This window comes from Triticum aestivum, chromosome 3D (assembly GCF_018294505.1).
Source record: "Triticum aestivum cultivar Chinese Spring chromosome 3D, IWGSC CS RefSeq v2.1, whole genome shotgun sequence".
Classification (NCBI taxonomy): domain Eukaryota; kingdom Viridiplantae; phylum Streptophyta; class Magnoliopsida; order Poales; family Poaceae; genus Triticum; species Triticum aestivum.
Window position 1 is genome coordinate 153,678,952 of NC_057802.1, and position 16,603 is coordinate 153,695,554.

At 45.7% G+C, this 16,603-nt stretch overlaps 1 protein-coding gene across 1 annotated transcript; it reads right to left on the reverse strand.

Moving 5' to 3' along the window:
- Nucleotides 1-11,520: 11,520 nt before the first annotated feature.
- Nucleotides 11,521-16,603, reverse strand: LOC123077995 (probable folate-biopterin transporter 4). Its single transcript, XM_044500379.1, has 7 exons — nt 16,305-16,603; nt 15,488-15,615; nt 14,118-14,339; nt 13,580-14,032; nt 13,296-13,493; nt 12,775-12,912; nt 11,521-12,065 (listed from the first exon to the last, which is right to left on the reverse strand). Exons 1-7 carry the CDS (start codon nt 16,404-16,406, stop codon nt 11,804-11,806), a joined length of 1,503 nt encoding a protein of 500 aa, XP_044356314.1. The 5' UTR covers nt 16,407-16,603; the 3' UTR covers nt 11,521-11,803.

The window sequence follows — 16,603 nt, forward strand, 5'->3', positions numbered from 1 at the left end:
CATAAAATTCTGGATAATAATTTCTCTTAAGAGCTCATGATTGGGGTGTGAATATAACATTGACTTAAGCCTCCCCCAAGCTAGAGCGATACTTTCGCCTTCACGAGGCCAAAAATTATATATGTAATTCTGATCACGATGAACTAGATGCATAGGATAAATTTTTTGGTGGAACTCCAATTTCAATCGATTCCAATTCCAAGATCCAATATCATCGCATAGCCTATACCATGCCATGCTTTTCCCTTCAAAGATAAAGGGAAAACCATCTTCTTAACATCATCTCCGGGAAACCTGCAAGCTTAAACAATCCACAAATTTGTTCCACATATATCAAGTGCATATCAGGATGTTCGGTTCCATCTCCTGCATAAAGATTAGCTAGCAATTGTTCTATCATACCTGAAGGAATTTCATATTCAATATTTTCAGTAGGTGCAGTAGGTTGAGGGGTAGCTAATTGTGGTTCCGATCGAGGTGAAGATACCCCGAACAAACCCCTCAAAGGATTGTCTTCCATAGTAGCGAGTGACAATAAATTTCAGCACACTATATGAATGTTTCCTTACCAAAGGCGCTTCACTCCCCGGTAAAGGCGCCGGAAAATAGCCTTGATGAACCACAAGTATATGGGATCAATTATAGCTCTTTTCAATAAGTAAGAGTGTCGAACCCAACGAGGAGCAGAAGAAAATGACAAGTGGTTTTCAGCAAGGTAATGTCTGCAAGTGCTGAAATTGTAAGTAGCAGAGTAGTTTGATAGCAAGATAATTTGTAACGAGCAAATAACGATAACAGTAGAAAAAGTGCAGAAAGGTAGCCCAATCCTTTTGAGGCAAAGGACAGGCCAAAACGGTCTCTTATAATGAGCAAAGCGTTCTTGAGGCTACACGGGAATTTCATCTACTCACTTTCACCATGTTGGTTCGATTTGTGTTCGCTACTTTGATAATTTGATATGTGGGTGGACCGGTGCTTAGGTGTTGTTCTTACTTGAATAAACCTCCTACTTATGATTAACCCTCCCGCAAGCATCCACAACTACGAGAAAAGTATTAAGCATAAATTCTAACCATAGCATTAAACTTTTGGATCCAATCGGTCCCTTACGGAATAGCGCATAAACTGTGGTTTAAGCTTCTGTCACTCTCGCAACCCATCATCTAATTGCTACTCCACAATGCATTCCCTTAGGCCCAAATATGGTGAAGTGTCATGTAGTCGACGTTCACATGACACCACTAAGGGAATCACAACATACATACTATCAAAATATCGAACACATATCAATTTCACATGATTACTTGCAACATGATTTCTCCCGTGACCTCAAGAACAAAAGTAACTATTCACAAATGATAATTATGCTAAAAATCAGAGGGGTATTAAATAGAATATTGGCTCTAAACATATAATCTTCTACCAAATAAACCATATAGTAATCAACTACAAGATGTAATCAACAGTACTAGTCACCCCCAAGCACCAATCTATAGTTCCGGTAACAAGATTGAACACAAGAGATGAACTAGGGTTTGATATGACATGGTGTTGTTGAAGATGTTGATGGAGATAGCCCTCCCCAAGATGGGAGAGTTGTTGGTGATGATGATGACGATGATTTCCCCCTCCGGGAGGGAAGTTCCCCCGGCGGAATCGCTCCGCCGGAGGGCAAAAGTGCTCCTGCCCAAGTTCCGCCTCGAGACGGTGGCGCTCCGTCCCGAAATTCCTCCCCTTATTATTTCTAGGTCAAAATGACTTATATACCAGAAGATGGGCACCAGAGGTGGGCCTGGGTGAGCACAACCCACCAGGGCGCGCCTGGGCTCCCTGGCGCACCCAGGTGGGTTGTGCCCACCTGGTGGGCCTCCTCTGGTACTTATTTGCTCCAATATTCATCGTATATTCCATAAAAATTCTCCGTGAAGTTTCAGCTTGTTTGGAGTTGTGCAAAATAGGTAGCCTGACGTAGCTTTTCCAGGTCCAGATTTCCAGCTGCCGGAATTCTCCCTCTTTGTGTGTACCTTGCAAATTATGAGAGAAAAGGCATTAGAATTACTCCAAAAAGCATTATTATGTATAAAAACATCATAAATAACAGTAGAAAACATGATGCAAAATGGACATATCAAATACCTAGTGCATCGGGTCCAATGAAAATCTTTTGTGACAATACTGGAGCAATTGCCTTAGCGAAGGAATCCAGATTTCACAAAAGAACCAAACACATCAAGAGACGCTTCAACTCTATCCGTGATCAAGTCAAGGAGGGAGACATAGAAATTTGCAAAATACATACGGATCTGAATGTGGCAGACCCGTTGACTAAGCCTCTTCCATGAGCAAAACAAGATCAACACCAAGACTCCATGGGTGTTAGAATCATTACAATGTAATCTAGATTATTGACTCTAGTGCAAGTGGGAGACTGAAGGAAATATGCCCTAGAGGCAATAATAAAGTTGTTATTTTATATTTCCTTATATCATGATAAATGTTTATTATTCATGCTAGAATTGTATTAACCGGAAACTTGATACATGTGTGGATACATAGACAAAACACCGTGTCCCTAGTAAGCCTCTACTAGACTAGCTCGTTAATCAAAGACGGTTAAGTTTCCTAACCATAGACATGTGTTGTCATTTGATGAACGGGATCACATCATTAGGAGAATGATGTGATGGACAAGACCCATCCGTTAGAGCATATTGATCGTTAAGTTTTATTGCTATTGCTTTCTTCATGTCATATACATATTCCTTTGACTATGAGATTATGCAACTCCTGGATACCGGAGGAATACCTTGTGTGCTATCAAACGTCACAATGTAACTGGGTGATTATAAAGATGCTCTACACGTATCTCCGAAGGTGTTTGTTGGGTTGGCATAGATCGAGATTAGGATTTGTCACTCCGAGTATCGGAGAGGTATCTCTGGGCCCTCTCGGTAATACACATCATAAGAAGCCTTGCAAGCAATGTGACTAATGAGTTAGTTGCGGGAAGATGTATTACGGAACGAGTAAAGAGACTTGCCAGTAACGAGATTGAACTAGGTATGAAGATACCGACGATCGAATCTCGGGCAAGTAACATACGGATGACAAAGGGAATAATGTATGTTGTCATTACGGTACGATCAATAAAGATCTTCCTAGAATATGTGGGAACCAATATGAGCATCTAGGTTCCGCTGTTGGTTATTGACCGGAGAGGTGTCTCGGTCATGTCTACATAGTTCTCAAACCCGTAGGGTCCGCACACTTAACGTTCGATGACGATTTTGTATTATATGAGTTATGTGATTTGGTGACTGAATGTTGTTCGGAGTTCCGGATGAGATCACGAACATGACGAGGAGTCTCGAATTGGTCGAGAGGTAAAGATTCATATATAGGACGATGATATTCGGACACAGGAAGTGTTTCGGGGTGTACCGGGTACATATCAGTGTACCAGGGGGGTTACCGGAACCCCCCGGGGGATTAATGGGCCCTATGGGCCATAGGAGGGGAGCACACCAGCCCAAAGGGGTGGCTCCCCCTCTAAGGAAGGAGGCCAAATAGGAGAAGGAGGAGGGGGTTCGGCCCCCCTTTCCTTCCTCCCCCCTCTCTTCCTTTTCCCCCTTCCGGTAATAAGGAAAGGGGGGCCAAATTGGACTAGGGGCCCAAGTAGGATTCCTCCTACTTGGGGCGCCCCATGGAAGATCCCCTCCCCCTTCCACCTATATATACGTGGGGAGGGGGCGGCTAGAACACGCACCAACAATTGTTAGCCATGTGCGGTGCCCCCTCCATAGTTTACGCCTCTGGTCATATCTTCGTAGTGCTTAGGCGAAGCCCTGCGCGGATCACTTCACCATCACCGTCACCACGCCGTCGTGCTGACGGGACTCTCCCTTGACACTTTGCTGGATCAAGAGTTCGAGGGACGTCATCGAGCTGAACGTGTGCAGAACTCGGAGGTGTCGTACGTTCGGTGCTTGATCGGTCAGAACAAGAAGAAGTTCAACTACATCAACCGCGTTGTCAAACGCTTCCGCTTTCGGTCTATGAGGGTACGTGGACACACTCTCCCCCTCTCGTTGCTATACATCTCCTAGATAGATCTTGCGTGAGCGTAGGAAATTTCTTGAAATTGCATGCTACGTTTCCCAACAGTCATGGCCCATGGAGGATGAATTTTAACTATTTTGTCGACTACTTCGTCGCACGCTTACGTCGTGCATGGTGAAACTCTATAAATTATTGTATAGCACATCTATAATATGTACTAGCTAGCTCATGGAAATCATCTACTGCCAAAAATTCATAGTTGGCCACATGAAAGGAAGAAGGAAGAAGAAGGAGAGAGGCTTCCATGTGGGGTCTAGTTCGTATGAGGAGTTGTTTGAGAGTTACAGCTGGAAACCAGTTTTTCTTAGCGGAGCAAATATAAAAAATTAAGGTATAAGGGGCCATTTTAGGGCATTTCTAACTGATCCCCTATAACCGGTTAGCCGATCCCCTATCCGCGGTTAGTGGAGTATATTTTTACTCTAGCCTCAAAAATTTCCCTATTTTACTCCAACGATACGCGGCCGAGTAAAACTCTGCGGCTCTCTCTCTCGCGTCCGCGTGGTCGTTACATCTTCACCGGCGCGCCTCCCGCCGGTCCCCTGCCGGCCCCGGCTACTTCGTTCCATCATTTTCCCTCCGCCTCCATTCTGCCCATCGGCCAGCCCATTCAGCCCCTGTCGTCGCTGGAATCAAGGTGAAACACCGCCGCCGTCACCATTGTTGATTCGTCCGTTTTCTTTCGAGTTTCTTCTTTTTCTAGCAGTCGCCGCAGCTCACCTTGCTTGCGCACCGCTGCAGGTCACCCGCACTCACCGCTTTGGTCTAGACCACGTCGGCCGGCTTTTGCACCACCACCGCACCCCAAGTGTTCGAAGAATTGCCTAAGTGAGTTGTTTTTGTTTGTTTCTCTTTGAACTGGGTCGTTTGATTGAACTGAACCGTTTGGATTGTATATGAAGAGGTTGAGGGAGATGGCGTTGGAGGACTCGTCGTCTTCCGAAGAGGAGGAAGAAGACGATGATGACTTTGACACCGTTTTAGGCATGATTTTCAATGATGATGTTCGGCGGCCGAGGAGAGCATCACAATTTGGACGCAAATACATCAACCGTGATAGAGCGGAGGACCATGCCAAGATCATGAGAGATTACTTTGGTCCAAACCCAACATATCCGAAGAAGTACTTTCACCGATGCTTTCGGATGCACACAAGTCTTTTTCTGACCATTGCAAAACCCGTTGAGAGATATGATGACTGGTTCAAGCTCCAGAGAAATGCATCTGGAGAGATCACTACAAGCCCTCTGATGAAATGCATTGCGGATGTTCGAGTTTTGGCATATGGATGTTCTGCCGATGCAATTGATGACTATGTACGCATTGGTGAAGACACAATTTCGGAGGCTATTCGAAGGTTCACCAAAGCAGTGATCGCTGTCTTTGGCCCGAAGTACTTGAGAACACCAATCGAGGAAGACACCCAGAGGCTGATGACTGATAGTGAAGCAAGAGGATGGCCAGGGATGCTTGGATCACTTGACTGTATGCACTGGAGATGGAAGAATTGTCCTGTGAGTTGGAAGGTTTAGTACAAAGGCCATGTCAACAATCCAACGATCATTCTTGAGGCAGTTGCATCGAAGGATCTTTGGATACGACATTCATTCTTTGGTCTTCCTGGCTCTCACAATGACTTGAATGCGCTATCAAGATCACCTCTGTTTTCCAGGCTTATAAAAGGTGAAGCTCCCGCTTGCGAGTACTCGGTCAACGGGCACAACTACTCGATGGGTTACTACCTTGCAGATGGCATCTATCCATCATGGACCACCTTGGTCAAAAAAATCTGCATCCAAAAGGTAACAAAAACACTCAATTGGCCCAATGTCAAGAAGCTGCAAGGAAAGATGTGGAAAGAACCTTCGGTGTGCTTCAGAAGCGCTTTGCAATTGTTCGTGGCCCTGCCGAATACTGGAACTCCAAGGTTCTATGGGGAATCATGACATGTTGCATCATATTGCATAACATGATCGTTGAAGACGAGAGAGATATGCCTTAAAACTTTTGGTACATCACCAACGGGACTCTGGTTGAGCCAGAGTATGATACAAACAGGATCTTGACATTGTACCTGATGCTTCTTTTGATCACGACATGCTGAAGGGTGCAATAGGGGCGGTCCTGAGAGACAACAAAGGTAGGTTTTATCGCTAGAGGAAATGGGAAGATTGACTATTGTGCGGATGTTCTGATGGCAGAAGCCTTAGCTCTCAAATTTGGCCTAACACTAGCACAAAGGGCGGGGTGTAATCACCTTATCATTAATTCAGACAACCTGGAAGTAATTGACACTATGCAGGACGGAGGACAGTCGGCGGGTATGGCCGCAGCAATTTTCGATGATTGTTTTCACTATGTCTGTGATTTTGTTACAACTAGATTCGAACATTGTAATAGAGAGACATAAAGTAGCTCATTTTTTTGAGAAAACGCAAAAGACTTTTGCGTTTCATTGTATTGAAAAGAAGGGGGGTTTGGTACAATCCTCCTAGGAGGCAGATTTACAAGGTGAGTACAGGCACACTAGTGGACATCCCAGGTCTGTGGCAAGATGGCCCGAAGCCCTAAGGCTCCAGCTCTGGCCCAGAGTGCGGCCTCTTCCTTAATCCTAGCAGTCAGGGAGGTAACCGACGGTGGTGCGCCCTCAAACACGCATCCATTGCGATGCTTCCAAATCATCCAAGGGACGAGCAAGGCAGCAGAAGCCAATCCCTTGTGCATAGGTTTAGGGGTGTCATGTCTTGCAGAGCGCCACCAGTCGTGGAGAGTGGCATCGTCATTGGGGAGCGGGCAGGAGAGGCGCAGCCATGAGAAGATCTCGTGCCACACTTGGCGGCTGAATGAGCACTCCAGGAGAAGATGATGAATTGTCTCCGGAGCCTGATCGCAAAGTGGGCAGCGCTGTGGGTGCGGCAGGTTGCGTCGCGCTAGGCGGTCGGCCGTCCAGCACCGGTCGAGGTTGGCAAGCCAGTGGAAGAAGCGCACCCGAGGCGGCGCCCAGCACTTCCAGGTAAGCTTCCAAGCCTGGCATCTGGTTGAGCCGTGAAAAGTGGCAAGGTATGCGGACTTGGCGGAGTACTCGCCGTTCGCGGTCCACTTCCAGCGAATGCAGTCCAGTGCGTCGCAGAGGGCAGTTTCGGCGAGCCTGTGCCAGAGGCTTAGGTATTCTCCAATCTCCGGGATGCCAATCATGCCGTGGATGTCCGTGGCCCATTGGTTCGCATGAAGGCCGTCCGCGACAGTTCTGGACTTGCGGCGCCGTTTGGGGATGAGGGCATAAAGGAGAGGCGCGATTTCGCGATCGCACGCCCGTTGATCCATCTGTCCTCCTAGAACAGGGCGTGTTGGCCATTGCCAATAGACATGGTAGTGGAGGCGAAGAAGAGCGCGCGCTCCTCGGGCGCGAATTGCAAGTCAAGGCCGCTCCAAGCCCTGCTATCATCGACTCGGCTGAGCCATTGCCACCGCATGCGAAGGGCGAGGCCGGTGCGCTCGAGGTCGTGAACGCCGAGGCCACCGAGCTGGATAGGCCGGCAGACGCGCCGCCAGTTGACGTGGCAATTGCCACCATTGGCCTCGGCGCGGCCAGCCCAAAGGAATCCTCTTTCAATCTTCTCCAAGAGTTTGATGGTCTTCTTTGGCGGCGCAAGCACAAGGAGCTGATGTATGGGGATCGCGCTCAAGACAGCCTTGACGAAGGCAAGGCGGCCGGCTTTGTTCATGAGCCAAGCCTTCCAGAAGGGAAGCTTCCCAGCGACCTTGTCGACGACGGGTTGGAGCTGGGCAGCAGTGGGGCGACGCAGCGTGAGTGGGATGCCCAAGTAAGTGAGCGGGAATTCGACGATGGGGCATCCCAGGTGCGCGACAGCATGGGCAGCGTCCACGATGTCGCAGCGGATGAGGGCCGCAACGCTCTTCTGGAAGTTCACGTGCAGGCCGGAGGCGCGCCCAAAGAGCTGCAAGATCTCCTTCACCGCCACAATATCATCCGGCGAGGGGTGGCACAGGAGAATTACGTCGTCGGCGTAGAGGGATATGGTAGGAATGGTGCGGCGCGGGTGAAGCTGCTGCATGACTCGGAGCTCGACCGCGCGATGGAAGAGCCTGCCCAACGTATCGACAACAAGGACGAAGAGCTGCGGGGAAACTGGATCACCTTGGCGCAGTCCACAGCGGTGCCAAATCGCGGGTCCGGGGTTGCCGTTGAGGAGAACCTTGGTGCTGGCCGACGACAGGAGAAGGGCGATCCACTCAAGGAAGCGGTTGCCGAAGCCATGGCATCGCAGCACCTCGAACAGAAAAGGCCACGGGACGGAGTCGAAAGCCCGCGCCAAGTCAAGCTTCAGAAGCACGCGAGGGGCACCAAGCTGATGCAATAGCCGCGCGGATTGACGCACTAGGATGAAGTTGTCGTGAAGGCTTCGCCCGGGGATGAACGCGTTTTGGACGTTGCTGACAAGGTTGTTGAGCTTGGGGGCTAGGCGGAGCGAAAGCAGCTTGGCCAGGACCTTGGCGACAATGTGAATTAGGCTTATGGGCCTATAATCCCCCAAGCCATTGGCATCGGCGCGCTTGGGGAGGAGCGTAATTAGCGCCTGGTTAAGGCAGCTAAACCCTCGTCCACGCAGCGCGTAAACCTGGACGAAGACGCATCGGAGGTCGTGTTTGATGATCGGCCAGCAAGAGCGGAGGAACTCCGCGGTGAAGCCGTCGGGGCCGGGCGCCTTGCGAGACGGCAAGCTTTTGATGGCTTGCCAAATCTCATCTTCGCTGAATGGCGCGTCAAGGTCCTCCAGGTTTGAGGGCTGAATGAACTGCGACAGGTCGATGGTGCAGTCACGCGGCGCGTCCGTCCCAATCCGGCTGTCAAAGTGCTCGAAAGTGGCCGCGGCCATGTCGCTAGGATCAGTGAGCACGGCGCCGTCGACGGAGATGCCATGGATCCAGTTCTTCTGCTTGCGGTACGTGCACAGGCGATGGTACAACGTCGTGTTCGCGTCGCCGTCTTTGAGAGACGCAATGCGTGCGCACTGCCGGGCGATCGTCCGCTCAAGGGAAGCAAGGCCAAGGTAGGAGAGCTTGATCTGACGACGCAGCCAGTCTTCATGCGGTGATAGGGCCCGCTGCTCTTGCGCGGCGTCGAAGCGGAGCAGCAGCTCACGAGAGATCGCAAGCTGGTCTCGCACGTTGCCAACGGAACGGGCGCTCCAGCTGGTGAGCTTACGCGTTGTGGCCTGCATGCGCCGCATGAAGCGCCGGAACGGATCGGCGTCATCCACCGAATGCCACGAGGTCGCCACGATCTCCGGGAAACCGGCGAGGCGAGTCCAGTACTCCTCGAAGTGGAATCGTCGGTGCGCTGATGGGAGAGGCGAGCAGTCGAACAAGAGGGGGGAGTGATCCGAGACGACCGAGGCCAGGCAGCGCCGATGGCATTCGCCGTGCAGCTCATCCCAGTCCGTGGAGCACAGCACCCGATCGAGATGGACCAAGGTGGGCGGGCTCTGCTCATTTGACCATGTATAGCGGCGGCCGCTGAGGTAAATTTCCTTGAGCGCTAGGTCGTTGAGGACGCGTCGGAACCGCCCCATGAGCTCGCTAAATTAGCTCATGAGCTCGCTAAATTAGCTAGATTTTCTTCTACTTCGGATTGGTTCGAGGAGCCTCCAAATGAAATTGTAATGATCATCACAAACGATGTACTGATTATTTCTAATAAATAAGTCTTCTTTTATTTCAAAAAAAAGCAGGATCTTGACATTCCTTGAGGGGTATCACAAGATCGAGAACCGTCAAGTTCATACTCGGCTCCAACAAGATCTTGTTGAGCATCATTGGCAATGTCTAAGCGAGTCCTAATTGTTCTATGAAATGCTATTTGCTACATTTGAACCATTCGGCATGTTTAAATTCGGTTTGTAAAGTTTGAATTCGGTTTGTAAACTATATTCGTAATATGTTTAGTTTATATATGCGTGCCAATATGTAGTTGCAATTTATACTAGAATTGCAAAGTTTAGAAAAACACAAATTTACTCCGTTATATTTAGGGGATCGGTTAGGTCCGGCCAAAAACTTAGTGGAGTATATATACTCCACTAAGTTTTAGGGGATCGGTTAGAAATGCACTTAGAGGCTAAATGATAAAGAGATCGGTTAGAGATGCTCTTATGCTTCTTTTTTCTGGACATAGCGCTAATAGTGTTGCTCATCTTTGTGCAAGAGAGGCACTTACTTCTGTTTCTGATGCACTTCCTTCATTCCAAAATAATTGACGTTCCTGGAATTTGAAGACAGATTATGGTGGCGGCTGGAATCTCCTTTATATCCTTTGATTTTTTACTAGTGAGTAGTGACTGAACAGCCATCGTTAAAGTGGAGGAGGAGGAGGAGCATGGTAGGAAAAAATGGTGGGAAAGATGAACCAGTGACTCAAAGCGCAAGTATTTCGAAAAAATGTTGCTCCATCCGATCCAGATTAATTGCTGCTATTTTAGTACTCCCTCCATTCCTAAATATATGTTTTTAAGAGATTTTAATATAAACTACATACAGATGTATTTTAGATTATAGATTCATCCATTTTGCTCCGTATGTAGTCCATATTAAATGAAATCTCTAAAAAGACTTATATTTAGGAACGGAGGGAGTACAACTTTAAGAGGCCTGTCGTTGTTTGGCACTGTCAGGCATGCAGCAGGAGATGGAGCTGCCGCAGGTTGGTATGCTCTTCACAGGAGGACAGCTCATCACCTCCACTTCCCGCACGGGACGATGAGTATTTCAATAGTTGGTGCACTTGCGCTGCCGAATTTCTCAGTTCAGGGTCTAGGATTTCATGGGTCAATGTATGTGTGTCTTCTTCATCTGATCATGCATGTGGGAAGAGGCAACAAAGGGTGCGTTTGAATGAGGAGCCAAATGGAATGGAATGGAATGGAGTTTCATGGTTAAAGGGGTCGGTTTCATTCATCTGTTTGGTGTTTGGTTGAAGGTATAAAATGTTATTGTTTCGCTCCTGTGTTTGGTTGGAAAGATGGAATGAGACAAATTTGATTCAGCTCATCTCTTGCATCGAGATGATGAGATTGCCTCCCATATGTAGATGTTGTACAATCAAAACAATTATAGCGTTCACAATTTCAGCAACATACTATTTGATTTGAATTTTTGGTAATATACTCAAGTTTCAGATAGCAATTTATTCGTATTTCTAGCGCAATCAGTAAGTAATATACACTTGCAAGCATAACAAATATATACATCAATTCACTGCTCAATTTGACAGTATAAACATACTGGATCACAGTGCTAAAGGTAGAGATTTTAATATTAGACAGAGATAGAGAAAGAGATAAATAGATAGATAGGTAATGTAGGTAGATAGACAGACAGATATATACATCAAAAGCTAAATCATAAACAATAACACTTTCCATGTAACACATGTTCTTGCAAGTACATTTGCTACACAGTTTTGCCATTGCTTAACACTTTGTAATGTCAGCTATTTGCACTCTTCCTCTCATTCAAGTATATGCCTGTATACATATTTCAACAAAACTGAGCTACCTTCCTGCTGGCTTCAATTTGCTTTCTCTATATGCATGTATGAGTAAGACTGGGGAATACAGACCAGACCAGTCCAGAAAAAATGACGATCAGGTCTGTATCCCTTTTCCTATGATGTTAGTCCCGTGACGTCCCTTGGAATCAGAAACAAAAATCCGATAGGTAAGAGAGTGCCCATCAGCTGAACAGTTAGGCCGAGCGCCAGATTGTCAAACTGTACCGACGAGATGTTCAAAGCTGACGTCAATGCAGCTCCAAGGAATGAACCTAATGTCGAACTGAGGTTGTTAATGGACATGAACAGAGCAAACAGTGTGCCCTCGATTCCAGGTGGGCAAAGTTGTCCCGAGAGGATTAGGAACGGCATCATCCTGCCAAATGAAAACAATAAAGTTAGAAACACTATTGCGTAAATGTGTAGGTAAGATGTCTGATCTTCAGCCATGAGTACAATAATGGATTCATACTGGATAAGTTGAACAATTTCCTCATTTTCCAGTTGTTTTGATTAAGAGAACAATATGAACCTACTAACTAATGTCAATTATTATACTGGATAAGTTGCAAAAAAGAACATACAGTCATCTAAAGAAATTAATGACATGCAGGTCACACTTAACCATGAGCTCAAGAAACATTCATGAGGGCCACTTGATTGACGCTCACCCAAATAAAGGAAATAAATAAAAAAGACTATGACTGTATCTGTCTTAACTAACTTTTAGTTGAAATAAAGAAGTTTAAGTTGGTGCCTAATGAGTTGCCACAACACTAAAATATTTTAAATGCAAGATTAGTCAATGCAGGATCAGTAACTCTGGGCAGCAACTTAGGGTTTATAACAAAAACGCATCTCAAACTGGTTTTCTAAACTACAGGTCAAGCAGATAACTCAGTTTATGGTTTGCAATCTACTCCCTCCGTCCCAAAAAGCTTGTCTTGGATTTGTCTAAATACGGATGTATCTAACACCAAGACGTGTCTAGATACATTCGTATCTAGACAAATCTAAGACAAGCTTTTCGGGATGGAGGTAATAGTTCACATGAGTATGAAAGAAATGACAGCTAGAGGATATACTTGAATTGGTTGATTGCATCAGCCAAAGCAGAGCCCCACAGCACCATGTATTTGTCTGCTATTCCATACTGGATATGTAATCTTGACACCAGTAAAATGTCCAGTACAGTAATTATCGCAAGGCCAAGATGTGCAAACCTGTAAAATAAGGACAGCAATTATTAAAGGTGGCACATGTAAGTACCTAACAACTTCAAACAAGTGAATAGATTTACATTGTAGCCAATTACCCCCATCAGTTCTTCAACAACATTAATAAAAGAGCATGCACTTGCACTCACAAAAACACTGACCAAAAGAAGATCAATAAATGGTTTATACCAAAAATACCAAGATGAAAATTCAGTACAATTCATTCGAATTATGGACAGCCAATTTATGAAAAGTTTATAGAAAATTTCAGTCAGTACATTAAGCATAAATGTGCATAACATTTCAACTTCCTTTAAACAAACTATGGCACTAATATAGATAGTGTCTTGACATTTGGAAAAGAAAAACAGCTTGAGAAAATGACTTACATAAGAATATTCCTGAGTTTTTTATGCTTTAAGTAGCGGTTGTAGATATATGTGCCAAGCATTAGACTGAACCACCCAATCACACGTGCAGTCCCTAAGAAGGATGCCTCCAGATGTAGAACCTCCGTTTGATAATAGAACATTACTGTTGAGATATTTGGAACTGCTGAATTTGAAATGAAAAACCATGCCATAGGTCTAGAGAAAAAGAAAGGAAGTTACCGATTAAGCTCTTCAGTGCAAGAGGCAAACATCAGAGAAAATGAAATTGCAGGGTTAATTACCGCAGAATTGCTGGCTGCTTAAAAGCTGTGCATAAACTGATGAAGGCTGATTTCAGAGATGAGTATAAATTAACTGATTTATTGTGCTTCTCATGACCTTCAGATCGTTTGGACAATGTTCTCCTTTTGTTCTTTTTACGAGCACCCTTTCGCCTCCTAGTGCTCACATATTTAAAAGATTCACCTGAGCCTTGTCCAGCAAAAGCACTATCAATATTCTGATCATCAGCATGATCATGTGCAGCATTATCTATCGTGCTATCAAATCCTTTCGAAGATTCCTTAACAAAAACACATGTAACTAGTTGGAATAGTGGAAGAGCAGAGAAAATAATATAAATAGCATTTATTGGGAGATTGGACAATGCGTATCCTCCCAATAAGCTCCCAAATATCCCCCCTACAGCCATTGATGACCATGATAATGACTGGAGATCACCAGCAAATTCTGACCTGAAAAGAGAATAATTCAGGTTTTAAGGCATTGTATTGGAGTACTTGCTATAGAAGGTGAGACAAGATGCACCAAATTACTCACCCTGCTGATCGAACTGCCTCTGCAATCATTGCATCTATAACAACATCTGCCATGGCAGATCCCAAGTTCTGTACAATCAACATTAGCGTAAAAAGATTGCTTGAGCTCCTCAAATGTTCTGACAGCCCAATAATAAGCCATGGAAACAGAGAAAGACCACTAGAAATGATCAAATAGGGTACACGCTTCCTCTGCTTAATTGGAATACAGTCCGATACAATCCTGCAAGCACAATTGATATATGGGTGAGTAAATAAAACCAGGATTTTTTTTATCGAGCGTTCAGGAATATGTCCAGTAATGCATGTACCAAGGCATATATGCATGTTTTACAGCTGTTAGCAACAAGTAGTGAACCTTTATCCACAGCAGGACAACTAACGTACTGAACATAGCCAGATGGCAATGCTGCAGACATAGGTTGGATGAGAGATTATTTCGGAGAGAAAAGATTGGTTGTTCCTTCCTGAAACATAGATACATTGCATCTCTATATAATGGGTGCTTAGATATTTGAAACTTTGACTTTTCCTAGCAAGATACAAACTCCTCATGGTTTGACTCCTTTAATCCTAGACTTGCTAATACAATAGTTTTTTCCTAAAAGACTCCTTCCTCCCGTTTCCTTGGTGCTGCAAATCCTTGTCTGACACATGACTGTCTTCTGCTACAGGCCTACAAGGCACCTATGTCCTTGGTCTCCTTGCCAGCCAGCTGGCTGCACCCGAACTGCCACTGGCTTGATGCAACATACTAATGCGTACAACACCACCACTGCCAAAAAGCAGGGCAACTCTGTGGACAGGAAAGTACTAGGACAACCATAGGTCATGGACACTAGCTAGAATACCGATTATGAGTTTGATATTACACAAGTCTATGTACTAGAACAGCTGAATGCCTTAATTTGCAGCAACAAAGCTATTGAACCAACAGATGTGGGAAATACTTTGATGTGTTCCTTTTTGCAATTCCGGGTTACTGTCATGTGCCCATGTCTACAAATGAACTGTTCTTGTTAATCAATTTTCTATAGAAATAACTTGAATACGAACTATGTTCAGATTGTTAGTAATAGGTTCTATTTACGGTAATCTGTAATTAATCAGAAATTGAAAAAAAATGTTTAGCTCTGGTGAAATAATTACGTATCTATAGCTCTTAAAAGTCCAGTAATAAACTTGTGTTGTGGTGGACACCAATATCAAACAATAACTAAGCTTACGTCTGAAAAAAGGTGTAATTCTGAAAACTGAGATGTAACACTCATGATATAGGCCAAGGACAAGAATGGTTAGTTTGCATCAACCAAGGTTAAATTGTTGGTAAGCTTTGCTTCATATAAAGCAACGAACAAAAGGTAACATTACCCATATATAGGTTTTATGCTCCAAGGGAAAAATGCAGCAGAGACCAAAAACTGTGATGTTGAGGGTGACAGCTTCATGATGTCCTTCATTTGATATGAGACAGCTGTCCAGACAAAAGATCTGAAACCCTAAAACATTGAAGAATACATATCAGAACGTTTAAAATGTTAATGTGTTCTGATTTGTGAAGTAATCAAGAAAAACAAACAGATTTGAAGGAGGGTCTCTTTAGTTATGCTGAATCCAGACATGGAATTAGCAACCGAGACATATCACCAAAGCATGCAAGTTGAACAAGTGCTAAGGATATGAATGAACAACCTTGGCCCCCTACATGCTACCTTAAGGTATTTGACATGCCACCGATGCTCACTATCCTGTGCGATTATCACATCAAGTTGTTTTAAAGGCATCGCAATCCAAGGCAAGACTCGCCAACACTTTGATAGTTTCACATTTCCATGGGGCAGAGAATGATTTACCGATTCTAACCGAATTTCTTAAGCGCAATTGAGTCTCTCTATACAGACAGTGACTGATTTGGCAGCATATAAACACTAGACGTCCATCTCAAGCTACTCTGGCAGCACGGGCTTCACATTCGCAACAAGATAAAATTAGTGTGATGTCTACAACAAGAATATTCAAATAGGGATCCAGGCATCCTTCATCATCTTGTGTGTTCTGGAAACATAAATTACAAAATGATCCTACGGACACGCATATGAGCGGCAGATCTATCTAAATCGACGGTGCGTGTGCGGAGAAATGGGTGCGATTACGAGGAGCGTCAGGGTGCCGGGGGAGAGGAAGAGACCTGGATGAAGTAGATCAGGCAGACGAGCCACAGGAACGGCGCCCCGAACGCCGCCGTCATCCGCCTCGCCCACCACGGCGAGGCCGGCGCCGCCTCCGCCATGGTCACCACTCACAAGCGAAACTGATTTCCTCCTCCTGATCCGGCAAGAGAAACCTCCGCGAGATCTCGGCGTCTGGATGGATCGGGAGTGGGGGAGAGAGACGGACCGGAGTGAGGGCGGTGCGAGAGATGCGGGAATGCGCTGCCCGTCCCCGTATTACACATGCACGGAGACGTCGAGACGCCACCCGGGGGCC